General features: G+C 38.4%; 1 protein-coding gene across 1 annotated transcript in view; it reads left to right on the plus strand.

Annotated features, from left to right (window-relative positions):
• The window catches only part of GC (GC vitamin D binding protein), a 34,916-nt gene extending 13,088 nt beyond the window's left edge, over positions 1-21,828 (plus strand). The window contains exons 4-13 of the mRNA XM_044268218.1: positions 3,382-3,593; positions 4,742-4,874; positions 5,136-5,230; positions 8,711-8,840; positions 9,923-10,125; positions 10,865-10,994; positions 11,457-11,554; positions 13,372-13,504; positions 19,173-19,227; positions 21,544-21,828. Coding sequence (XP_044124153.1) covers positions 3,382-3,593; positions 4,742-4,874; positions 5,136-5,230; positions 8,711-8,840; positions 9,923-10,125; positions 10,865-10,994; positions 11,457-11,554; positions 13,372-13,504; positions 19,173-19,202 — 1,164 coding nt within the window. The 3' untranslated portion in view covers positions 19,203-19,227; positions 21,544-21,828. The remainder of the gene's footprint in view (positions 1-3,381; positions 3,594-4,741; positions 4,875-5,135; positions 5,231-8,710; positions 8,841-9,922; positions 10,126-10,864; positions 10,995-11,456; positions 11,555-13,371; positions 13,505-19,172; positions 19,228-21,543) is intronic.
• Positions 21,829-27,515: the final 5,687 nt, after the last annotated feature.

A 27,515-nucleotide genomic window follows, 5' to 3' on the forward strand; every position in this document is an offset into this window, starting at 1 on the left:
GATCCTAGAGTGCGGGGACGGAGTCCCACATTAGGCTCCCTGCTTGGTAGCGAGTCGGCTTCTCCCTCTGACCTCTCTCCTCTCATGCTCTCGCTCGCTCATTCTCTCCCTCCCTCTCTTTCTCTCTCAAATAAATAAAATATTAAAAAAAAAAAAGATGAAACCAGAGAGGAAACAAACTGTAAGAGACTCTTAATCTCAGGAAACAAACTGAGGGTTGCTGGAGGGAAAAGGGGTGAGAGAGATCAGGTGGCTGGATAATGGACACTGGGGAGGGTGTGTGCTATGGGGAGCGCTGTGAAGTGTGTAAGGCTGATGAGTCACAGACCTGTACCCCTGAAGCAAATAATACATTATATGTTAATAAAAAAGAAGTTATATGCAAGATTGAATGTAGTTTCAAAATGTAGAACTTCAAATTTTAAGAGGTCAGTATAGTAGCAATGAAAAAATGACCAAATACAAAGCATCCAGTGCCAACATGTAAAATACACCTGAGCAAACAAGCACATATCTTCAGTGTTTTGTAGACTGGCTACAAAGTTTTTGCTCTAAATAAAAGATTAATTAATTCTAGTAATATGGGTGTGTTTGGAAAAAGCTTGTATTACTTAACAAAAATAGAAGAGAACATATTATTTAAAATTTTTGTTATATATCATTTATTGAGGAAAAGGTTTCAATTTCCTCTGTTTTGGTTTTTTTTTTTTTTTAAAGATTTTATTTATTTATCCGACAGACAGATCACAAGTAGGCAGAGAGGAAGGGAAAGAGGCTCCCCGCTGAGCAGATGCGGGGCTCGATCCCAGGACCCTGAGATCATGACCCGAGCCGACGGCAGCGGCTCAACCCACTGAGCCACCCAGGCGCCCCTAATTTCCTCTGTTTTTGAAATCAAAGTGAATAAAGTTGGATACATTACATAACTTAAAAAATATAGACAGGGGGCTCCTGGGTGGCTCAGTGGGTTAAGCTGCTGCCTTCGGCTCAGGTCATGATCTCAGGGTCCTGGGATCGAGCCCCGCATTGGGCTCTCTGCTCAGCAGGGAGCCTGCTTCCTCCTCTCTCTCTCTCTCTGCCTGCCTCTCTGCCTGCTTGTCATCTCTCTCTGTCAAATAAACAAATAAAAAATCTTAAAAAAAAAATGTAGACAGGAGCTGAAAAAGGTGAAACCACAGGTGTTTCTAGCAATCTACTAATGCAGTCATCGAGCCTCATGCAAAGGATATTTAGATGCATCTTGATAAAGGCCTCTACAGACAATTACCTGCTTCTTCAAGCCTGCAGAAACCATGCTCCCAAGATCTGATCAGAATATATCCTACACAGTGATTATTTTCACCCATTAATTTCTTCATCTGGCCCTTATGCACCTTCTTTTTTTTTTCAATTTTTAAATTTTTTTTTATAAACATATAATGTATTTTTAGCCCCAGGGGTACAGGTCTGTGAATCGCGAGATTTATACACTTCACAGCACTCACCACAGCACAAACCCCTCCCGCCATGTCCATAACCCCATAACCCCACCACCCTCTCCCGAACCCCCTCCCCCCAGCAACCCTCAGTTTGTTCTGCAGAGATTAAGAGTCTCTTATGGTTTGTCTCCCTCCCGATCCCATCTTATTTCATTTACCTTATGCACCTTCTAGGAGTTTTAATCTTTTTCTCCCACCACCAACTCTGTAAATATCCATCACTTACAGCCTGACCTTCTGCTCCACTTTAAAATTAACAACCAACCATGATCACTAACAGAACACATTTTTATTTTACACGTATTTTCTAAGTGATCCCTTGACCACAGAAAATCTCCAGGTTTAAAGAAACAGATCATAACGAGACAGAGATGGTACTGCCTTTTTTTAAACACCTTCTATTTGTTCAAAGCATTTTTAAAAACATGTTGATTCTTTTCAAACTTTTTTTTTTTTTGCAAGGAGGTAATTTTAAAAATAAGATCTTCTAGGGAAAGAAATGGAAAAGAAATTCACTGAAAAAAGAGAAAAGGATTAAAGAAAAGAGTTCCTAGGAATTCCGAAGTTCTGAGAGTCTGATGGAAAGTTGGTGTGGGAGAGGAGGAAATGCTTAGGTTTGGTTTAAATAACTAATTCATCATGTTGCTTTCCTTCATTTATAGGAAAGAACCTTAGAAGTTTTGTTTTTTAAAAAAATGACTAACTTCTAGAATAAATATAAGGATGTCAAGGCACTTTTCCCCAAGGAAAACCCCAGATAATTTTTATATGGGGACAATTTCAATTCTACATTTATTCCAATTATCAAATTCTTTCCAAGAAGAACATTTTGCTACTCCAGTTGCTTTGGCAGTGCCCTTACGATGGGTTTCACCTGCCCATGGGCTGGCAGTGCACCAGTGAGGAGGCAGCAAATTATTAATTGTCCTGGTGGTTTTTTTTTTTCAATTTATTTATTTTCAGAAAAACATTATTCATTATTTTTTCACCACACCCAGTGCTCCATGCAAGCCGTGCCCTCTATAATACCCACCACCTGGTACCCCAACCTCCCACCCCCCTGCCACTTTTTTTTTTTTAAGACTCCACCCATTCATTTGACAGAGAGAGATCACAAGCAGGCAGAGAGAGAGAGAGAGAGAGAGAGAGAGAGGAAAGCAGGCTCTCCGCTCAGCAGAGAGCCCGACGCGGGACCCGATCCCAGGACGCCGGGACCATGACCTGAGCCGAAGGCAGTGGCCCAACCCACTGAGCCACCCAGGCGCCCCCCTCCCCTGCCACTTTTAAGCTGTGCATGTCAGCATAAACTTTGAGGCTTTGGGAAACAGCTCCTTAGGCCTCCTCTTTGACTTAATGAATCAGAATTTCTACATCGTACACCCCAGACACCTAATTTTATACATAATGATGCTGATGCCAAAACAGGCTCATGAACCACTGAGCAAGAGAATGCCAACAAATGTAGACTAACACAGTCCAGAATTAAGAGACTGTTCATTTAGTCAAAGGAGGTGCTCCTTCTCATTGGGGTATTTGCAGCAGAAAGTAGGTGGCCGATCATATCGGAATCACCAGTGGAGCTTTTTCAAACGACCTCCCTTAATATCTCCCTAGCGCAACATGGAGCTACAGGATACAACCTCTAATGACTACAAACACGGTCCACTTGTTAATGAAGGTTCTGTTTTTATCCCAGTGAGCCCTTTATTACCCCAAGACCCTGTATTTGCCTATAACTCTGCAAATTGTCATGTTGACAAGACATCCAATGAAGCTTTTGGCATGGAAGTTTGTTACTCATGAGAATTTTTAAACTTAAAACTAAGATGACATATTGAATGGAGAACTAAGAGCCTGGACTCTTCCGTACAGGAGTTGACTTGTTTCCCTCCTCTCCTTCTAGACTTCAGCGTTGTCTGCTAGGTCCTGTGAAAAGGACTCTCCATTCCCAGTACACCCAGGAACGGCTGAGTGCTGTACCAGAGAGGGCCTTGAACGGAAACTCTGCATGGCTACCCTGAGGCACCAACCACAAGAATTTCCTACCTACGTAGAGCCAACAAATGATGAAATCTGTGAGGCATTCAGGAAAGATCCCAAAGACTTTGCTGAGCAGTAAGCTGCTTTTATCTTAAGTGAAAGTTCTCAGGGCATAAAATATCAGAAGTGTGTCAAATCTAACCCTTTCTATACAAACACCTCTTCTATAGCAACCTGGATAATTTCCAGTAAGAACTGGACTCTTATCCAAGACTTCTCATCTCCATCAGTGTTAATTATTATAAATGTCTTTCTCAGACAGAGATGAAGTCAACTTTCTAAGACTCCAAAACTTGATTCTGTTGTCTGAAGCAGAATCAGTTGGATTCCCTCTCTCTGTGATGTTTTCAAATATTTGACAGGGATTGGGATTCTCATTATGTGAGGGATCCTTACATACTCCATCAGATAGGTGCTTCCCCCATTTTTGTTAGTTTTTGTGATCTTCCAAGGCTAATATAAGAATATACAACCTGGCTACTCATGAATATTAAACAATGAGATGGTCAAAGTTACATGTTCACTTATGTGGTATAGCAGGTCACGTTCACAACTGTTTCTAGGGATGTAGGAATAAAAAAAATAAAAAACTTTTCTGGACATTAAACATTTAAACTGTGTACAGCAATACACTTCTGTTTATGATAATGGCAAAATACATATACAAAAGCCAAATGCAATGTCTTTCAAATTGGTTTTAGAAGTTTGAAATTAAGGTCATGATTTTATTTAAAAAAAAAATCCATTGGCTTTCTCATCCCTGAAAATTTCAGAGAGGATTTTGCCTAAGATTTCAGAGTATCCTATATACCCTTAAGGGCTTATGTTCCTAAAAATTAGATTTCAGCAAATAAGCGAGCCTACACATAACAATTATCAAGAATAGTAAACTGGGATAGATCATAAAAGGTAAATGTATCTCTTTTTAATTTGTTCAATCAACATTAATAAGCAATTACCATGGGCCATGCAGCTGGTAAACTCTAACCATAAAGAGACAAATAACCTTTCCTCTTAAGTAATTCACATGGAAATTTGAGAAATTAATGAGAATACTGATTAAAAGTGACTAGTATTAAAGCCTGTTCTTTAAATCCTTGGTGCTTTTTATATAATAAAACTAAACTAATGTAATGAATCCTTTTTTCCATGAAAAGCCTTATGAAAATGTAGATTCTGCTTCCCACAAAATGTTTTAACCAATCTTACTTCCTTCTCCACAGATTTATGTATGAATATTCCATTAATTATGGACAAGCCCCTCTATCGCTCTTAGTCGGTTACACCAAGAGCTACCTCTCCATGGTAGGGTCCTGCTGTACCTCACCACGCCCAACAGTATGCTTTTTGAAAGAGGTAAGTATCATTTGATTATGTAGTTATGTTCTATTTTTTTCTTCTGTTAATGCCATTCATCTTAAATAATGAAAGTTCAGATTCTAGAATCAGTAAAGCTTTCTAAAATGCCTCTTTTACATGTTGTTCACTAGCAAAACAAACATAACTACCTCTAGAAAGGAATATCAGTAGGTTTCTTTAGTCAGAATTCAGAATTTCCTGCACACTGTCTTCAGTGGATCTAAACCATCTAATAGGATTATCTCCCTTCTTTCCTAGAGACTCCAGATGAAGCATTTATCACTTCTCACCACCATGTCAAATAGAGTCTGCTCACAATATGCTGCTTATGGGAAGGAGAAATCAAGGCTCAGGTAAAGATTAAGCATCATCACTATGTTTAGCCATTTTTTTCTACAGTATCTGTAATATTTGGATGCTCTGAGAAAATATTTTGTAATGAAATATATACACCTTAGTCTTACGTTCCGATCACTCACAAAAATACAGTCTAGTTCTTTTCCTCTACATAAAATATGAATAAATAAGGCTATGTTGTAAAACATGAGATTTGCTTTTAATTAACCTTTCCACATACAGATGGGAAAACTGGTAGACCACTAGAAACTGTTTCTTCAGTATTCATGTTAGTACATATCACAAAAACAAAAACAAACTCGTTTGTTCATCACCTGTTACTTCCTTTGCCTATTTTTTTTCCCTTGGCATGAGACGTCCTAAATTCTTATTTGTTCTATGAAGTTTTGTGGTATATATAATGTATATCTCTCAAGCTTTGTGAATACATTCTAATTACTTTATTTGTAACCTTCACTTTGATTGTGTGGCTACTGTTAACACTATATTTTAACTTTGACAGTTTCTATGTTAACACAGTTCAGACTTCTAGACTTCACAGATTTATCTCTCCAATATCTACAGTCTCTAATTCTTTTTACTCTGATCAACAAGCTTTTTTTCCGCTCATGGTAATGAGGAAAAAAAAAAAAAAACTATTTTGTGCTGGCATCAGATCCCAAGGTTCTCTAGCGGTAATAGAAACTACTTTCTTAAGTTCTTTAAAAATAATCTTTCAATAGAAACATGCAAATATTAAATGGCATTTTCCCTAGATTTTCCCCTTAGTTTTCCTTTTGAATTACAATGGTGTATTTGGCAAATAGAACATAAAGGTTTATAATACAAAACCTCTCATAAAATGTATATCTGTCTTAATCATAACTTATACTTGCATTAGTGTCTGGGGATTTATCCCAGGGAAATAGTATTTAGCTGATATATTGCTGTACCATTTCTTTTTAAATACAAAAAAAATAGAAGATTCTCCATTTTAGGGAAATTAGGAAAACTCTCTTAGTTATAGTATATCCACATGAGAATGCTATAGGGCTTGCTATAATGCTATTATAAAAAGACATTTAATGAAAACTATTAAGTACTGACAAAAGAAGCTGAAGAAGATACAGATAAATGGAAAGAGATTCCATGCTCATTGAATGGAAGAATACTGTTAAAATGCTCATAATATTCAAAGCAAGGTTAAGATCTAGTGCAATCACTAGGGATAACCAATAACATTTTTACAGCAATAGAAAAAAAATCCTAAAATTCAGATGCAATGTCAAGGGACTCTATATAGTCCTAACAATCTCAAAAAAAGAAAAACAAACTTGGAGGCTTCAGACTTTCGGATTTCAAAACACATTATACAGCAATAATAATCAAGATATTATGGGACTGTCATTAAAAAACACATATGAACTAATGGAACAGAGAGCTCAGAAATACACTCTTACATATTTGGCCAAATGAATTTCAACAAAGGTGCTTGGACTATACCATGAGGAAGGGACAATCTCTTCAACAAATGGTGCTGGGAAAATTGGATATTAACATGCTGAAGAATGAAATCGAACCCTTATACACATAATAAAATTATACACATAATAAAATTATATACACATAATACAATTCAAAACATGATTAAATCTAAACATGAGGCCTAAGACTAGAAAACTCTTAGAAGACACAAAAGGGAAAGTTTCAGAACACTATATTTGACAATGATTTCTTACAAATGACCAAGGATAGACAACAAAATCAAAAATAGATAAATAGGACTACTTCAAACTTAAGCTTCTGTGTGTAAAAAGACCATCTACAGAATGAGAAAATATTTGCAAGTATACCTAACAAGAGTTTAATATCCAGAATGTAAGGGGCTGCCATAACTCAATAAGAAAGTATTCAATTCTGTTTCTCACGTTGTTTAAACAATTATCCAAGAGGCAAACAAGCATATGAAAAGATGCTCAGCATCACTAATCATAAGAGAAATGCAAACCAAAACCACAAAGAGAGGTCACTTCATACCTATTAAGATGGTCAGTACCAAAACAGAAAATGACTGTTGACATGAATATGGAGAAATTGAAATTCTTGTGCACTATTAATAGAAATGGAAAATGGTTTAGCAATTATAAAAAACTGTATGGAGTTTGCTCAAAAATTTAAAAATAGAACCCTATGATTCAGCAATCTCACTTTTGTATTCAAAGTGGTATCTCCAAGAGATATTTTCACACCCATGTTCATTGCAGCATTACTCACAATAGCCAAGAGGTAGAAGAAATCCAAATATCTATTGATAGATGAATAAAGCAAATATAGAATATACATAGAATGGAATATTTTGCAGCTTTGAAAAAAATCCTGTCACATGCTACGACAGGGATGAATGCTAAGTGACGTTATGCTAAGTAAAATAAGCAGCCACAGGAGTACAAATACTGTAAGACTCCACTTCTGTGTAGTATCTAAAATAGTGAAAAATCATAGAAACAAAGAAAGAAGGTAGCTCCCAAAAGACTGGAGTAGAGGCTATCAGGATTTAATGGGTATGCAGTTTCAGTTTAGCAAGATGAAAAGACTCTAGGGATCTGTTATATTTACAGCTATTTACTTACAGTAAATAATTTTAACACTACTGAACTATACACTAATAGTTAAGATGGCAAACTTAAGGTTCTGTGTTTTACCACAATTTAAAAAGAATACTTAAAGGCAGTAAATATTTCTGGCATATTAAGTGAAAAATGCAAATGTATCAATAGTTTGGCAGAGTGTAATTCCTCATGAAATACTTAATACTTGATAGACGTTATAAAATGCACCAGGGTTATATACCAAAATATCATATTTATTAATTCTGTGGCCTAGGGATATAGGTCTTTTTTTTTAATCTATGGTTTCTAAATGCATTTATAAGCCATTTTTAGAAGTACAAGGAGGGGCCACAAAAATAGGACATTGGCCTTATGAACAGGGACATTAGTGCTTTATTACTTTTTTAGATCTAACATTTTTTTTTTTTAAGATTTTATTTATTTGTCAGAGAGAGAGGGAGAGAGAGCGAGCACAGGCAGACAGAGAGGCAGGCAGAGGCAGAGGGAGAAGCAGGCTCCCTGCCGAGCAAGGAGCCCGATGTGGGACTCGATCCCAGGACGCTGGGATCATGACCTGAGCCGAAGGCAGCTGCTTAACCAACTGAGCCACCCAGGCGTCCCTAGATCTAACATTTTAAAGTCATGCTTTCAGTAGGTAAATCTGGCAAGAAGAAAAGCTGCATATCAGGCTTAAAATAGGATGCCTAGGGATGACTGAATTTTGAATAGTGGCTCTAGCCCATGGGATCCATCTCACATGTAACGGATGGGTTCCATGCAGCTATTGAGGGCAAAGATTTGAAACATTATTCCTCCAGAGTGTAGGTTCATAATGAAACCAAGAAAACAGAATGTGGGTAAGCTAATAATTCATTTTTAACTATTTAGCCATCTCATAAAATTAGCTCAGAAAGTGCCAACTGCTGAACTGGAAGATGTCTTACCACTTGCTGAAGAGATCAACACAGTCCTCTCCAAGTGCTGTGAGTCCACCTCTGAGGACTGCATGGCCAAGGAGGTAAGAGAATCCTCATCATGGGCCATGTACAGAGTGGTAGGCACTCGAGGTTGCTTCTCACTCAATGAATCCTTATGAATTTTAAGTGTATTGTTAACTCCATTCTATAGATAAGGAAACAAGGTTAACCAGGATGAATAATTTGAAGTTTTACAACTAGTAAGAAGCAAAGTCCACACACAAGGACAAGATCATCTAACTCCTGAGATCTTACTCTACCTGCACAGCCCAATTCAGTTTAATTATAATTAAACAAGTTATCTAACTTAATTATGATTTCTAAAACTTAGTATTTAAACTTCAGTCCCTAGGTAACACTAGCCATATAGTTTAAAATTTCTTTTTAGGGGAGCCTGGGTGGCTCAGTCGTTGGGCATCTGCCTTCAGCTCAGGTCATGATCCCAGGGATCAGGTTCCCTGTTCAGCAGGACTGCTTCCACCTCTCCCACTCCCCCTGCTTGGGTTCCTTCTCTTGCTGTGTCACTCTCTGTAAAATAAGTAAATACAATCTTTTAAAAATAAATAAATAAAAATAAAAATTCTTTTTAAAATTTAGGTAATCTCTACACCCAGCATGAGGCTGGAACACTCGACCCTGAGATCAAGAGCCGCATGCCCTACCAACTGAGCCAGCCAGGTGCCCCAGTTGCTGTATTTCAAATGCTCAATAGTATTGGACAATATAGACTCAGATCACTTCATCATTAAGTTCTACTGAACAATATTGCAACCATTAGATTATTGGAAACTGCTCATGTTTATACCTTTTATAAACTGTGTCAGCTTTCTTTTCCCACCATTTCTCATTCATATAATCCTTCCAAGTGGATATGAATTTGAAGAGTTGCTTTATATAAAGGTTACTCTAAGTCTGTGGACCTCATTAGAAATAGGTACGTAGTATTACCTGGTCTTTTTCCACTAAGAAAACAGGTCTGGGTTAATAGGTGTTTTTCTATAACCTGACTTAGAACCTTTCCTATAAACCACGCTGGGTTTTCTAAGTCTCCCTAACCCTTCCTTATTTTTAATGAGGCCAACCAGGAAACTAACAGTGCACAAACTCACAATTGCTTTTATAGCTGCCTGAATACACAGTAAAAATCTGTGACAACTTATCCACAAAGGATTCTAAGTTTAAGGACTGCTGTCTAGAAAAAACGCCCATGGACGTGTTTGTGTGCACTTACTTCATGCCCGCCGCTCCAACACCAGAGCTGCCAGCCATTGAGTTGCCCACAAATTCAGATGTATGTGATAAAGGGAACACCAAAGCCATAGATCAGTAAGTACAGTGATCAGAGTAATATTTTTCCTGACAGTACTGATATTCACTAGCATTAAATGACAAAGAAATTAAAGGTTTACCATTTCTTCCCATTCGTCTCTTTTCATCCAACAAGGAACTAAAATATGCCGTATGTTGCACAGACCATGAACTGCATAAACTACGAGTATGTGCATATTCATGGCATAGAAATAGTTCACAAGTAGGATGGATTAATGGGTCAGACAGTTGCCAGTATTAGAGAGCAGAATCCAGACTAACTTTAGACTAATTTATATTTGTCTAAATATTTTAAAAAATGCAAAGAGAGCTATGGAATAAGGCAATGGAAGGATTTACACAAATCTACTTTCACAGAAAAGCCATTCAAGTACCTACTTGATGCTTTATGTAGTGTTCATTGTATTCTAGTTACACAAAGGCTGGTTCCATACGCATTTTAAATAGATAGGTTTATATAGAACGTGTGTGTGTGTGTAGCACACATAAAGCTTTAATTCAGTATTAACTAATCTGAATAGCTCCAAAGCAATTATTAATAATTTGCATTTTGATGAGACTCTTAATCCCACACCTGTTGATTTGGAGTCGGTTGTACCTAAATCTTTTATTTTTAATTAAGATGCACAAGCCAGGTGATCAGCCTTCATAATAGAGGTCCAATTTCAAACATGACACACATACACACCAATCTACTCATGTTAAAGCATATTCTCTCCTTCTCCTCTCATGCCAGGTATACATTTGAACTAAGCAGGAGAACTCATCTTCCAGAAGTATTCCTCAGTAAAATACTTGAGCCAACCTTGAAAAGCCTTGCTGAATGCTGTGACTCTGGAGATGCTACTGGCTGTATGAATGCTCAGGTACCACTCCCTACCATTTTCTTTAGCAACCTTGGTAGAAGTCAAGGGTTGGAAAATTGTAGCTCATGGGCCAGATCTGACCCAGTGCCTATGTTTGTACAGCCTGTGAGCAAAGCATGGTCTTCTATTTTAAAATGGTTTGCTTTTAACTTTATGACAAAAATGTGAAACTCAAAATTCAGTGTTCATGAAGTTTCATTACAACACAGCCTTTCTCCTTGTTTACACATAGTTTATAGCTACTTTTGTGCCATATTGGCAGAGTGAATAATTACAAAAGAAACTATATATAGCTTACAAAACCAAAAATATTTACTATCGGGCCTTATGCAGAAAATGTCTGCCAATGTCTGATGTAGATAATGAACACATATCTTAATACATTAAACAAAATTCTGATTTAACATCTTCTAGAACAATGCTTCGAGACAAGTAATTTTGTATGTAATTGTTTTCTTACAGGGCCCTCAACTGAAAAAGGAGTTATCTTCTTTCATTGAGAAGGGACAAAAACTATGTGCAGATTATTCAGAAAATACTTTTACTGAGTATAAGAAAAAGTAAGGATTTTTTGGCTGTTTTCTCCACATTTGTCAATAATAGTTTGGTATTGCGATTTGAAAGTAGAGTTGAAGATTAAAATAAAAAAGAGATACAATCAAGAGTTTTAAAAGTAGAATCTAGTATCTATGTAGGAAGAAAGGAAGTCCTTTTCAGAGGGGGGAAAAGAAGTCATGTGCTTCAGGTGAGAGGTGAAATAGAAACATAGCCACAGAAGTAGGCATTACAAGACCCGCAGGAACTTGATTCAAAAAACAACAAATTAGCCCAAAGTTCATCAACATTCTTGCCCTAAAGCTTACATAGATGTCCCCACACATAATTGAGGAACTAGAAAACCACCGAAAAAGGTTACCTAACTTTACGGCATATTGGGTCTGACAGGACAACACAAACTTTCCATCAAGTGTAGTATCACCCATGACCAACATGTGTTCTTTACAAATTGAAAATAACTAATCATCAGTCATGTTGTACATGAGTCAACAGTCTTGTTTCTCAAGTAAGAGAAGAAAGACCACTGCAGTGAAAGAAATTTTACTGGGTTCCTAAAGATCCATGGTATTCCCAACTTCATTAAATAGATTTCTTAGATCCATTTCAAATCATCTTGATCAACACAGACCTAAAGCAAACACAAATAGAGCTCCACAAAAAGACATAAGAATTCTGAAAGTAGGTCACCTCCTTCAATGACCCCCATGAAGCCTGCTTTAGCAGAACTCTAAAAGAAAATGAAAAATTGTGAAAACCTTAAGTTCAAAATGCTTATTTCTCAATTGTCAGAAAAAAGTATAGAATAACATTAAATAGTTAATACAAGTTTTGTACTCCAGGGTTACACTGGGCAACTAACAATTTATATAATTGCAATATATTAAAAATAACAATGGAATAGAACTGACGTTTGGGGTTATGAAATCAAAGGCTAGACAACTGCATCCAGGTATTTGAAATCCTGCACAACAGTACACAAACACACATCCACACTTTTTCTTTCTCCATTCTCTGAGTTCCTTCTGGTCTGACTTGACTCCTCTTCCAACTTGGGACTTACTACTTTCAGGAATGCTTTTGTGAGTCAACTAGCCCCTCATCCTTTTGTCCTTTCCCAGAACCCACCTTACCTCAACTAGACAATTTTGGGTTTCTACCACCTCCATTGCCCACAACTAGGCTGGCAAGTAGTTCCTGGAGAAGGTCATAAAACCAGGTTTAGTTACCCATTAGAAGAGTCAAGAGATACCAAGATTATTACAGACAATCCTGAGAACTCAGGACTCAGAAGTCCTAGCACCATCTTGGAAACTAGATGGAAAGTTAACTGATAGTAGAGCTAACAAGAGTCAAAGTTTCTGACCTTCTTTGTGTTTCTCCAACACAGCCAGTTGAGAAGTAGGCACACTGAAGGGGAAATTGTATAAAATAGAGAACAAAAAAAGTATTAAGGTGGCATAAAGTCCCATGATGAAAATACTCTTTAAGGAACTTGAAAACTAGCCCTGGAGAACAGATGAAAAGTCAGGAAGAATAGGAGAGGAAGGAGCCATGTTAATATACTTGAGCAAGTGAAAGGGGAAAGACAGGAATTCAAATCCAGCAATGTGAATTGTAAGTTTACTTTTAGGATCTTAAAAGAGATGGAGATTCACTTTCTAACCTCAAATTGAGTTGCCAAAAATCACTCCACAGATCTGAAATTTAAGAATTACTTCCACTTTTTTTTTTACTTGTGAGAGACCTGGAGTAATCATCTTGCATCAGAAAGGTTTATAAAATACATCTAATAAAACCTTACATACACATGGTCTTTCAGACTAGCAGAGCAATTAAAAGCACAATTGCCTGATGCCAGCGCCGTGGAACTCCAAGGGCTGATTGACAAGCGCTCAGACTTTGCCTCCAAGTGCTGCTCCATAAACTCACCTCCACTCTACTGTGATTCAGAGGTAAGAAAACTTAACCTTCTACCTAGCACTGCACAGTATTTTAAAATCTTCTATACTCAGATTTACTAACTCCTCTATTACTGAGATGCCATTATGTGCCAGACTCTTCCTGACACTTTCATGGGAAAGACAAAACAATTACTGTTTCCTCGTTATGCTAATTTGAAAGCAAATTGAGGCAGTTGGAAACTTTGTTACTTATATTCATAAACCCTATGTTAACAAAGTATACTGCAGTGTTTTTCAAACTGAAGGTTATAACATATTAACAGCTTTTTAGGACAAAAAAAAATGTGGTAGAAAGAGTCCATCTCACACAGTGAGTGTAAATATTTGTGAATTTTACTTCATATATGTACATGCCTTTCGGTATCAGTAGATAGAAACACTTTTAGAAACCTGGATCACAAAACTTCTCTTGCAATCAAAAAAACTTAATTTTAAGAAAAAAGTGCAACTGAAAATTAATGGTCACTAATGTCTCTTTAGAGTAAGAGGTTCTAAAAGTTAAAAAGGAGTCATTTTTAATTACCAAAAAATAAAAAAATTTAGACACTATTGATTTGCTTCCAAACTTTAAAAGCTAAAGAAATCAAAAGTCACACGTCTTCCAATTACCCTCCCCACTCCCACTAGGTCTTGTGTTCACTTTTCTTTCAATGTAAATGTTAATTCCCCTCCTCCTCCATTCCCTTCCCCCTATTCCCCTCCTAACTTTCCTTCTGTCCCTTAAATGAAATTTGCATAGATGCCAGGTCATTTATTTTTTTTTTCCAATTTATTTATTTTCAGAAAAACAGTATTCATTATTTTTGCACCACACCCAGTGCTCCATGCAAGCCGTGCCCTCTATAATACCCACCACCTGGTACCCCAAACTTTCACCCCCCCCCGCCACTTCAAACCCCTCAGACTGTTTTTCAGAGTCCATAGTCTCTCATGGTATTTTTTTTTTACCTTGTGCATAACAGGCATTTCCAGCAAGCCCTTTTTTCTGTAGTCTGTTAGTGTATCCTTTCTACTATATCTGAGACTACCAGTTTTCTCCTATAAGCCAGTGTGAGGCAAGTACTTAGTTCCTACCTTTATGCAGACTGAACCTACAAAGGAGGGGAGGAGAGACCAATGTAAGCCATATGGGTTCCCTGCCTGTAGGTCTGGTCACTCTCTGAGATTTTGTTAAATGTTTTAAGCTAGGATGTCTTCTACCAAGCCAACTTGTATCTATCCCATTCCATGGGGAGAGTTTCTGTTGGCCTTTTTCAGATACAGTAAGCTCATTTCCATCTTCCATTTGACCTGTTACTCCCCAGCAGTCATTAATTATTTAGAAGAGTCAAAAAGATAACATTGCATTCACTTTACTGTGAATTTGGAGGTATTAGTAATAATTCCAAGAACTGTGTTGTCTCACCAATTCCACTTCTGGAATAGAGAGGCTGGGTTAAGAACAACTCTATGCCAGGGCACCTGGGTGGCTCAGTGGGTTAAGCCTCTGCCTTCAACTAGTGTCAGGATCTCAGTGCCCTGGGATTGAGCCCCACATCAGGCTCTCTGCTCAGCGGGGAACCTGCTTCCCCCTATCTCTCTGCCTGCCTCTCTGCCTGCTTGTGATCTCTGTCTCTGTCAAATAAATTAATTAAAAAGTATTTTAAAAAAAGAACAACTCTATGCCAAAATATTTTCTTTCTTTGCTCCCCTCTTTCTGCTTATGATATTAAATTATATCCTTTTCTTACTCTGGCCGTGGCTGTTGAGATTGGACTGATTTTACTATTATTTATTTTGTCATGTGTTGGGGAAACATACTTTATGATCCATTATTGACCCAACATTTTTGTGTTTTTACATGAAAAGAATTTAACTACTATGTAAGTCAATATTTAGGCTAATAATTTAATGTCAGTTAGAAGTCCTCTTCTATAAGTTGGATAAATTTGTATAAATTCTTGAAGATCTTCATTTAAATCATGAAAATGACAAAACTTGATTTAATCTTATTATTCTACCATTTTTCTATTTCTAATATTCTATTAGAGCACATTGAGAATACTTATATGTATATAAGTATTTTTTTATACTTAAAATGACTTTTTAAGTTAGTCAAGTCTTAAATGATATATTTGATAAAGGGTTGGTGTCCAAAATATATAAATAACTAGAAGTCCCAGTGGCCTGATGGATAAGGCATTGGCCTCCCAAAATATATAAATAACTTATAAGATATCACCCAAAAACTGAATAATCCAATTTTTAAAAATTGAATAAATGTCTATTCATGTCTTCTGCCCAAGAAGCCATATGGGTGACCAACAGACATATGAAAAAATGCTCAAGATGCTCAACATCACTGAATATCAGGGAAATACAAATCAAAACTCCAAGAAGATACCACCTCACACCTGTTAAAATTAACAACACAAGAAACAACTTGTGTTGGCAAGGATGCTAAGAAAGGGGAACCTTCTTACACTGTTGGTGGAAATGCAAACTGGTACATCCATTCTAGAAAACAATATGAAGTTTTCTAAAAAGGTTAAAAATAGAACTGGTCTATAACCCAGTAATTACACTATGAGGTAATTACTCAAAGGTTACAAAAAATACTGATTTTAAGGGCCATAGCCCAAGTATCCATCTATTGATGAACAGATAAAGAAGAGGTGGTATATATACACACAATGGAATATTACTGGGCCATAAAAAATGAAATATTGCCATTTTCAACAGCATGTTGGAGCTGCAGAGTATTGTTCTAAGTGAAAAAAACCAATAAGAGAAAGACAAGTACCATATGATTTCCCTCCTATGTTGAATTTGAAGAAATAAAACATATGAGCAAAGGGGAAAAAAAATCAAGAAACAAATCCTGAACTCTAGAGAAAGAACTGATGATCATGAGAAGGGAGGGGGTAGGGGAATGGGTTAAACAGGCCATGGGGATTAAGGAGCACTATATAATGAGTACTGGGTGATATAGGGAATGCTGAATCACTATGTCTTATACCTGAAACTAATCACACTGCTGGAATTTAAAACTTAAAATTTAGGCAAGTTTGCGCTCTGAGTACTAACAATTTAGTGACATTTTATTTGTTTCTGGCTGTATACCACCTAACAAAGTCCTAATTAGTTTGCCAAACTGAGCTACATCACCTTGTTTTTCTACTTAATATCCTAGGAGATCCTGATTTCTCTTCTAATTTGTACATTCACACCCTAGAACCAAATATATTAGTCAATCTTGTTTGTAGCCATTTATAAAGTTAGAACTCCAGATGAAGAATAAAAGCCTAGTCTTTAAATTCTGCTGAGAAATAGATTATGTTCATCTTTCATGAAAATGCAAGCCAAGTGAAATTCTAAACAAAAATTGGAGGAGTTGGATTGCTAGAATATTTTGGTCATTTTCAGCATTAAAACGCTTAGCATAAAACGGCTGAGCAGTCCCTTCCTTTACTACCAACCTACAACAGCTGAATTAGATTTCCTTATCCCAGAAAAATAAAATTACTTCACCTAGAATTTGTTACCAGCATATTTTGCTGAAAGTCTCAGTTATTAAAAGGACTAAGTATTTATATTTTTACATTTTGTCAAAAAGCATTTTTTGTTATCAGTTTATCCACAGACACACTTTCCTTTTTGACATGATATAAGACAAACTGAACAACGGCACACAACGCATGCTTCCTTCAAGTCTGTTGCTTTTCTATTTTTGAGTTGCATTCAGATTTTTTATTATAACACATTGCCATTTAGAAATGTTGTATTTTCAATTACGATGATGAAAAGGCAGCTTGTAATGATTTTCTTACTTCATATCCAGCAAATGTAGAGCAGAGCTGCTGCCGAAGAGCCAATCTTTCAGTAATGGCTAGAGAAGAGGGAGACAAATGGAACGGAGGCTCTCGCACACATGTGGTTGTCTGGATTGCTGGGTGAAGAGACCCTCTGCTGTTTGTCTTAGCCCTTTATTTTTTTTTAAGATTTTATTTATTGGGGCGCCTGGGTGGCTCAGTGGGTTAAGCCACTGCCTTTGGCCCAGGTCATGATCCCAGGGTCCTGGGATCGAGCCCCACGTCGGGCTCTCTGCTCAGTGGGGAGCCTGCTTCCCCCTCTCTCTCTGCCTGCCTCTCTGCCTGCCTCTCTGCCTCCTTGTGATCTCTGTCTGTCAAATAGATAAAATATTAAAAATATATATATTTTTTATTTATTTATTTGATGGACAGAGATTACAAGGAGGCAGAGAGGCAGGCAGAGAGAGAGGGGAAGCAGGCTCCCCGCAGAGCAGAGAGCCTGATGCGGGGCTCGATCCCAGGACCCTGGGACCATGACCTGAGCTGAAGGCAGAGGCTCCAACCCACTGAGCCACCCAGGCACCCCTGTCTTAGCCCTTTAGATGGTTTTCTACACTAATCTCGCAGCTAGGTTAATGAGCTGGCCTCTAGGACTTCATGTTAGAACAGCATTTGTTTTGGTTCTCAGTGCTTGGTGTCAATATTTGTCCTGCCTTCCTATAATATTTGGGATATAGTTTATTAAATTTCCTTGCCCTACATTTGCTTAACAGATTTTTCCTTAAAAATATTGCCTATCTACTACATTGACTCCGAGTCATTTATACCCAGGGACCCATCTCTATCTACCTTTCTAAATATACTCGCCACAGCCACTGGAAGAATGACAAAAGGAACTTCTGAACCAGCCTAAGAAAGTGTTTCATTAATTTCAACATGTCCAAAATCTTCCCCTTAAAAACCTCCTTTTGTGTTTCCTAAGGTTATGAAAATCACCACCATTTACTCATTGTCTAAGTTAACAAGTGACCTTGATATTGTCTTTTTTTTAAATATATGTCCAAAGACCAAATCCCATCAATTCTAACCCATCAGTTGTCTCTACCTCCCCACTTCTACATTATTGGTACTTACGTGTAGGCAGAAGTAGACTTTTGCCTGAATTACAATGTCCCAGTTGGTCTCCTGCTTTCAGTCCCACCACCTTCCATGCCTCACCCTGAACCTCATCTCTATAGAGAGGTCAAAATAACCTTTGTAGAATACAAAATCGTTCGCACATTCCTCTATCTGCATTGCATCTGAAGTTTTGTGTTTGTAATAGAGAGTTTGGACCCTTGACTTCTTTTCCAGTTGGACGAACCATTACTTCTTGTTCCTCCTGCCTTTTTTTTTTTTTTTTTTTGTCCTCCTGAACTACTTGCATTCTTTCAGGTACATTCAGGTTGCTCTTACCTCAAGGATTTTGCACATAATAACTCACCACACACTGCCTGATGCTCACTCCAACCTGGCTAACTCTTGCATCAAATCTCAGGATTCAATTCAGACCTCACCTTACCTCCTTTAGGAATCCTTCCCTGGCACTCACGCTCTTCCGCTAGCCCTTACCATTCCATGCACACCCAGGAACTGGCACTTGGTAACTACGGTCTTTTCTTTCTTGTCTGTTTTTCCTGGGACACGGTAAATTCTAAGGGCAGGGACAGTATAAAACTAAATAAATGTGAATGATGACTAATAAAAAATTTAATATAAAGCTACGTTTGACAAGAATCTTTTCCCCCAAGCAAGGTTCAAATTTGTGTATACCTTCTGCAACAGATTATGAGATACTTTATGACTTAGATAACGTTTTTTCATTTCAGATTGATGTTGAAATGAAAAACATCCTATAGTCCTGATGCATGTGTGTGGTCTTAGGTAAGTATAGTTTTTAAAGGCGAGTAAGTATAGTTTTTAAAGTCCCAAATATGTACTTTAAAAATCCAAGAACAATTTGAATAGTCTCCTTGCTAACTATCATCTATTCAAATTCATTTTACAGTGAAAACATTAAGCATATGGAAAAGTTAAGGAGCTTATACACACATACACAACCAACTTCTGACCCATTTAGGCCTAGAATCCAGGTCCCCAGCTTGGTACTGTACCCATTACAATATCACATTTAAGATAATGACAACATGGAGATCATTTCAGCAACTTTGATGCATTCCAAGTTTAAAGATTCAGTTTAAAGTCAGAATCCATCAAGTCTTAAAGAGAACAGGGTTCTTAGAAGGAAAGAGGCATTTTTCAAATTAAATCAACATGTTTAAAGTATTATCACTTGCTTATTTTAGATATTACACTTTCACCCATAAAAAAAAAAAAACATGATGATGTTAAGAGCATAAAATAGAACCTCACACCGTAAACGGAAGTTGACCTCAACTCTGCATGTTACAAGATTAGTCTCTCCAGATTTAATTGCACTCATTTTAAAGATTTACTTTTGAGATTAAAAATGATGAAAATCATTTTGGTTTATTTCTGACCTTCATTGAACAGAGGCTTTTTAATGTTATAAGATTGTCATTTTGCTGATTTATTGACAACGTTCCTCAAAATGATATGGAAGCCAAGACCATTGACTAAGGAAATCAAATCATTCCATCACATCCAATATAAACTCTTTGAATATCAAACAGTAAAAAAGAAAATTAACATCCTGAGAGGCAGGATAATGGGGGTAGTCACAGAAACTCTTGAAATTACCCACTCTACATTAGAATGTCCCTTTCAACTATTTATCTTTGTTAGCAAGTTATTATACTCCCTAAAGCTCAGTGTCTTTTTTTGTGTGTGTGAAAAAAGCATTACAGTATCTAGCTCTCAGCACTGTTATAACGATGAAGGGGAGGGAATGTACGGAAAACACCTAGGAAATGGCAGTCCTACCCACAAAGTTGCTGCTGCGGCTTCAACTACAAATAACATGAACCTAAACTCAAATGGGTTTCCTCCAGATAGATCAGTCTTCTCGTATTCTAAATTGCTCTAGAATAGAATAGATTCCAGTCTAGATTCATATTCTTCTGAGTTTTCTCTTACAAGAACATGTCAACTCTCCCATGGCAGAAGGGACACGTACTATTCAGTGTGAAGTAGCTCCTAACACCGTTAAGCCAACTGCAGCTGGCTATGCATTCTACCTTGGTGAGAGATGTTGAGTTATCTGTATTGCGTCAATCTGTATCATATCATCTGTATTTCATCAGATGAAGAGCTGAAGCCTTGACCTCAGGGGTTCTCATCCTTAAGCACACCTATGATCCCAGTCTTCCAGCCAACAGTGAGACACAACTGCATTCTTAACTAATATCATATTATAAACCGGAGTTGTCCTCTTGACCGATATTGGTCCCCTTGATCACTTTCTTTCTTCAAGCCCCAAAATTCATCGTGGCATACCTCACTAGAGAGAGAATTACAGGTTCCTGTGAAATCCCATGAGGCCAGTTAGCTGTTTTTACCTTCAGCTTTGGAAATCGTGTTCCCTGGGTTACCAACAGATAAAGGAGTCGGCTCCCATCACAGATTCAAGTTGGACAGAAAACACCACCAGAATCACACTCACCACAGCCAGGTGCTTGCACCTTGAGAGAAACCCATGAAGAAAGCACGAGTCTCCTGTCTCTCCTGTCTCTTCCTCAAAGGCATAAACTCAGTACAATGAAAGATGGAATCCCTTGAACTGTACAAATTGAACTATGGTATAACTCTGCTGCCGCATCTCAGTGGGTTTGGTAACCAAGGGTAGAGAGGACATATTTGCCTCATTACAAAATAGAGGGGGATTTGATAAAAACTTACACTAAGTGTTTATAAAAAAATTACTCTCTCAATCCCATGACTAGGAAGGCTCATGTGCTATTGGTTACTGCATTTTTTGTTTTGGCTGTAACCATTCATTCTCTGAGTGCAAAGTTATACACAACATTAATTCAAAGAAAAAAAGAAAAGCTACGATGTACCTTGGCATAACAACAGTGATGGCCTTTTAGACAGGTCTTGGGAATTTCTTACATTTTTGGTCTGGACCCATGAATTGGGCCATGGTGGATATATGTGTCATGCTAGACAGGTTTCTCTTTAAACATAAAAATAACCAGACCTTATAAACATCTGCTAAGCGATATTATGACTCTTGCCCATTAGCTGTTTTTCTAACATTTATTTTCATTATTCTTATAGATCTGGTTTTGAAACCACCTGGGAACATCTGATGACCTAACCTAAGCAAAACCAGAGCTCCTGGGGAGACCAGTAGGATACTCCCTGCTTTTTATCAACTACAATATCTTTATACAATGATAAGTTTGATAATTTGCTATGAAAATAAATATAATGCAGACCACAAATGTTATCGAGGATAATATTACAATGTTGATCTTCAGCTCTTTCCCTATGATTTTCACAAAGATGCTGTTTTAGGCAGCCCCAACCTCATGAGCACCTGCTTTCTTCTAGTTCTCTGCTGTCTTTCTAGAAGATCCACAACATTAAGTAAGTATCCACTTTCAAATTCCCAGCACACTAAGCTCCCTTTCTTGATTGCTTCTCAGGTTTGATAGGTACCATTAAGGAATAGTTAGCCAGACTTCTTTCATAAATAGCCTGGGATAGCTCACTTCCTAAAGAACCCCCACCGCCTTCCTGAGAACACCTCTGTGCTCCCAGCTACAGGTTGTGTGGCATTAAGTAGGTAACATCTGTCTTGCATAAAAATCTCTGTGGTCTGAACATTTTTATATTTGCTAAAGATGAGCCCTCAGAGCAATTTATTGGGTCAAAATTCTAAAAACCTGATTTCAGCTTAATTCAACTTACCACATGTACACTGTATAAGATATTATTTTTGTGTGCTTCCTTTGCTCAGGGAAAAATGAATGTTCTAAGTGGACAGGTTTTGTTTTGAAAAAACAGTCATACTTTTAGAATAAGCACCTCTCTGAAATCAATACAAGCCAAGGAAAACTTCTATATTTATAAGTAATTGCCTGAAGGAACTTACATTTATCTCATACTGGATGTAGAGTTATATGGTAGAGATGAAGCAGATTTTGTAGCAAATATAAGTGGAGTTACATTAACCAAAATCATTCTTGGTTATGCCTCAAGATTCTAAGTCTTCTCACCAGGAAGAATATATCATTAACTAAGCCAAGGTCAAATCCTCAGGACTTTAGCGGCCAGTAACTGGAAAATAAAATGCCTGTCTCCTTGCAGCTTCTGTAGAAGGGGCCAGTCTTACATCCCACAAAGATTCCAAAATGGGAAATTAACCTCAAGTAGAAAGTTCTTCAGATGCCACAAAGGAAAAAAGGGGGAAAGGGGCAACAAAGTATGCACTACATATTTAGGCAGGATTTTAAATTTCTTAAAGTCCTTTTTTACTTCCAAAGTATCTTGGTGAAGCTTCAAAACCAACTCTGGGATGTAAACATTATTGATAAAATTAAAAGAATGGAACTCCAAAAAGGCAAATGAGTGGCCTACGGTGACAGGGAAGAACAAAGCAGAGACTTAGCCTTCAAGTCCAGATGCCGTGCCCATTAGTCTTGGAAGGTATATTGGAAGAATGTGCTCCCTGATGAAATTAGTTCTGGAAACAATATAATGTATCTTCCTTGAAGAGTCACAATCGACCGTGTACAATTTAGTGTCCCTAATTTAACCACTGATCCTTTTTGAGTATCACCCAGAATTATTGCTCTGTAAAATTCATCTTGGAAAATTCTGCTCTGTTCTTGAGAAATCATTCATAAGCCACTACAATCATGCCCATTTTGGACAAGCATTTTTATGCCCCACCAAGGATAATTGGGTGTTTTTTGTCACTAAATATTCAATAAATGTTATATAATGGTTGAAGTAGTTATATAATGTACACACAGCAGCATGTACACACGTGCCCGCAGGTGCACGTACACACAGGTGCCCACAGGTGCACGTATGCACGCAGGTGCACATACACACAGGTGCACACAGGTATATGCACACATAGGTGCATGTACACACAGGTGCACACAGGTGTGCATACACATAGGTACATGTACACACAGGCGCACGTGCATGTTTTCATGGTTCCCCTGAATATATTTCTCAGCAAACTCTGAAAAACTTTCATTGCTTTTTTTTTAATATTAAGGATCTCTGACCCAAATATACCATCATTATAATACATTTAAATTTGAGACTTTATATGCATAATTATGCTTGTATTTGTTACACTTTGCAGAGATCTTTTGAGAAGATATTGTCAAAATTCACACTTACTTCCTAAGTGCTTTTCGTCATTAAAGAGATGATTTTGAATTTCCATCTACTGTCAACCAGAAGTGATTTAACTTGTTAGTGTCTATTATGTATATAAACGATCCTCCGTTTTATATGCATTACCTATCACCTTCTTCCAAAAACAAGGTACTCACCATAATAGAAACAAACACAATTCCTTGTTTCTTAAAAATGGTGATCACAAACTGTATCAGTAAGGGTTCTCCAAGAGATAGAAAAACAGGGAGAGTTCTAGAATTGGCTCCCCCAGTCGTGGAGTGGCGAGTCTGAAGTTCACGAGGCAGGCGGGAAGTCTGGAAATGCACACAGGGTTTCTGTGTTGCAGCCTCGAGGTAAAAATAGAGTTCTGCTTTTAAGGCCTTTGATCGGATGAGGCCTATGCACATCGTAAAGAGTAGTAATCCCTTTTACTTAACGTCAGCTGGTGATTGATGTTAATCACATCTACAAAATACCTTCACAGCAACATCTAGCCTAACATTTGACTAACAAATGGCCACCATCCTCTAGCCAAGTTGACCCATGAAGTTCAGCCATCACACAGAACTTCTGGAAATTGCATCGTCCTATACAAGACCTAATGTCTTTTAAACTGTAGTACTAACACCCTGTGTTTTTCTAGATGCCTAAATCATTCCACAGGTGATTCTTTTTTTTTCTTTTGTACTTTTTTTAAAATTTCATTTTATTTTATTTCTTTTCAGTGTTCCAGAATTCATTGTTTATGCACCACACCCAGGGCTCCCTGCAATGCATGCCCTCCTGAATACCCACCACCAGGCTCACCCAAACCCCAGCCCCCGCCCCTCCAAAACCCTCAGTTCGTTGGTGATTCTTAAACCATCACCTGAGAATCATCACCTTAAGTGGTCTACACAGGATTAGTATATTAATACCTTTTCCTGGAAATTCTTAAAAAAGCAAAGCTCCTTTTTATGGAGATTTTAATTTAAAAACATAACAAGGGGCAAGCCTTTCTATTATGTCATTTAGTCCAACAGCAATATGCTCTAATGAAACAAGAATTGAGTCAACTTGACAGTTTACCCAATTTCCAAACAGCTAGAAATAAACAAGAAGACTAAGAAGATTGTGTTTTTATGACTCTGGCCCTCTTTCTGTGTACCCCTCCCCACCATCAAAGCCTCGCCTTCACCCAGTGTAGAGACCAGTGATTCTCAGAGATTCAGTTTTAATCAGTCTTGAATGGAACCTGCTGTACAAAAGTCTAACTCACTGCTTTAGAAGCCTAGTGCATGGGGCAATTGGGTGGCTCAGTTGGTTAAGCATCTGCCTTTGGATCAGATCATGACCTTAGGGTCCGGGGATCAAGGCCCCAAGTTGGGCTTTCTGCTCAGTGGGGAGTCTGCTTCTCCTCACTCTCCCTCTGTGCTCGCTCTCTCTCTCTTTCCTTTGTCTCTCTCCCTCAAATAAATTAAATCTTAAAAAAAAAAAAAAAAAAAAAAAGTCTTGGCACCCTCACCCAAACTAGAAAAAGGGAAGCATCTGAAATCAACCAGTGAAGGACCTGCGGGCTAAGTGGTTATACTGGGTCAGCGTGAATTTCTAATACTACTTTCTCTCAGTCTGCCATTGCATTATGAAAATGCTGTCAATTAAGGAACGAAATGTTTGTCTCCCATTACAGAAAACCCGGTCATGGATAATCAAGTCAAAAGATGGCCTTTCCCAGAGGCAGTTTCTTTTTTGTCCATTTCAGGATCTGAAATATTCTTTTCCCCAGCAGGCCAAGAAAGTACCTAATTATTCTTTCCACTACATGCTCCACCGCAAGTGTCATCGTTTTACAACTAATTCTTTCTGGCAAATTCTAGTTTGCAGTTAACAATAATACCTACTTACCCATCCACCAAGGAGGGGTTCGGAATTCCTATATTGCTTCTGCCCCAGTAAGAAAGTTTCCAGTAATGGATTAAGTGTCTTTTTCATTCTACAAGCCCAGAAATACAGATAGATCCTTGCCACCCTGGACGCTCCAGTGCTGCAAGCCTGGCCAGGCAGGACATGCTTGCTTCAAATAAATATATCTTTGCCTCCACCTTGTGGCTAACAGGCCTAAATGCAGATAGCTGTGCAGAAAACTATTCTGAAATCAGATTTTCATAAAAGTGGGTAGGGACTGATCACCTTGTGCTACAGCTCTGTTTAGAGCAACATGAAAAGCCAAGCTGAAAGAACGAGCAACCTTTATTCCCAGAGATTTTAGCAACTGTGTAAATTTTGCCATTTTGTACACAATAGGCCAGATGATCTAATTTTTTTTTCACTTAGTTCCTGAGGATGTTTAAAATTTTGAGAAAAGAAAATTAAGCCATTTTTTTCTCTTAAAAGATAGCATTAGTGATGGAGTAGGAGTATCATCTCAATATTAAACTGCTAAGTTTAGGTAAGAAAATGTAAAAAATAGTACAATACTTCACTTTTTACACGCTGTGTTATTGTCAATAGCCGACTTCTGTGCTTCTGAACCAAATTATAACTGGAAGACACGGTTTGGGATAAAGAAGAACAATAGCTTTTAGCTGGTTAAGCGTCCATCTCCTGCTGAGGTCATGATCCCAGGGTCCTGGGATGCAGTTCTGCCTCTGGCTCCCTGCTCAGCCTGGAGTTGGCTGCTCCCTTCCCATCGACCCCTCCCCCTGGCTCCTGCTCGCTCGCTCTCTCTCAAATAAATAAATAAAATCTTAAAAATACATACATACTAAAAACAACAACAAGGCTGCAAATCCCTCCCAGAGCAAGGGACTGGGGGTTTTATGGGGAAATGCAGGATCTACAGGTTTCCTCAGGATCCGTGTATGCACTGCCAGCCTTAGCCCCCTTCGGTGTGGTACCAGGTTCCTGAAACAAAAGGCTAAGAAAGGAGGAGGGGAGTTTTTCAGAAGAGAGTTAAAAGGTTTCTTTAAAATAGAGCTTCCCTGAGAGCCTGGGCGGCTGGGGGGGTGCAGCATCCAAGTCCATTTCCGCTCAGGTCAGGATCTCAGGGTCTTGGGTTCAGCTGGGCACTGAGCCCGGGGCTGCTGGAGATCCTTTCCTCTCCCTCCGCTCCTCCCCGAAATCGCTCTCTAAATAAACTAAAAAATAAACAAATAAACAAACAAATAACTGTTGCTGTAAACAAACAAATAAAATCTTTTTTTTTTTTTTTTTTTAAGATTTTATTGATTGGGGCACCTGGTTGGCCCAGAGGGTTAAAGCCTCTGCTTTGGACTCAGGTCATGATCTCAGGGTTCTAGGATCAAGTCCCTCCTCCGGCTCTCTGCTCAGCAGGGAGCCTGCTTCTCCCTCTCTCTCTCTCTCTCTCTCTGCCTACTTGTGCTCTCTGTCAAATAAATAAATAAAAATCTTGGGGGAAAAAAAAGATTTTATTGATTTATTTGACAGAGATAGAGCACCCAAGCTGGGGAGCTGCAGAGGGAGAGGGAGAAGCAGGCTCCCCGCAGAGCAGGGGGCCTCATGCGGGACTTGACCCCCGGACCCTGGATCCTGACCTGAGCGGAAGGCAGATGCTTCGCTGACTGATCACCCAGCCGCCGCGATCATTTTTTAATATCGAGCTTCGCGGGAGCCCTGGTGCAGCCGTTTTGATTTTTGTCCAACTTGACGCTCTTGAGCGGTTTCAGTGTTACTTTTTCGGAAACTTTCCCATCTTATCTCGCTCCGTCTTCGTCAGATTTCCAGGAGGCCGAGAATCTGGTCCTGCTCCGACTAATGCACAGGGGACACGGGCTCCGCGGGACCAGCTCGAGCCCCCGCAGCGACGCACGGAAGGCGCAGCGCGCGGTGCCTCCGAACGTCGGGCGTGGCGGGTACCACGCGCCCGACCCTGGCTGCTCGGGCCGTCG

Source organism: Neovison vison, chromosome 11, assembly GCF_020171115.1.
Source record: "Neovison vison isolate M4711 chromosome 11, ASM_NN_V1, whole genome shotgun sequence".
Lineage (NCBI taxonomy): Eukaryota > Metazoa > Chordata > Mammalia > Carnivora > Mustelidae > Neogale > Neogale vison.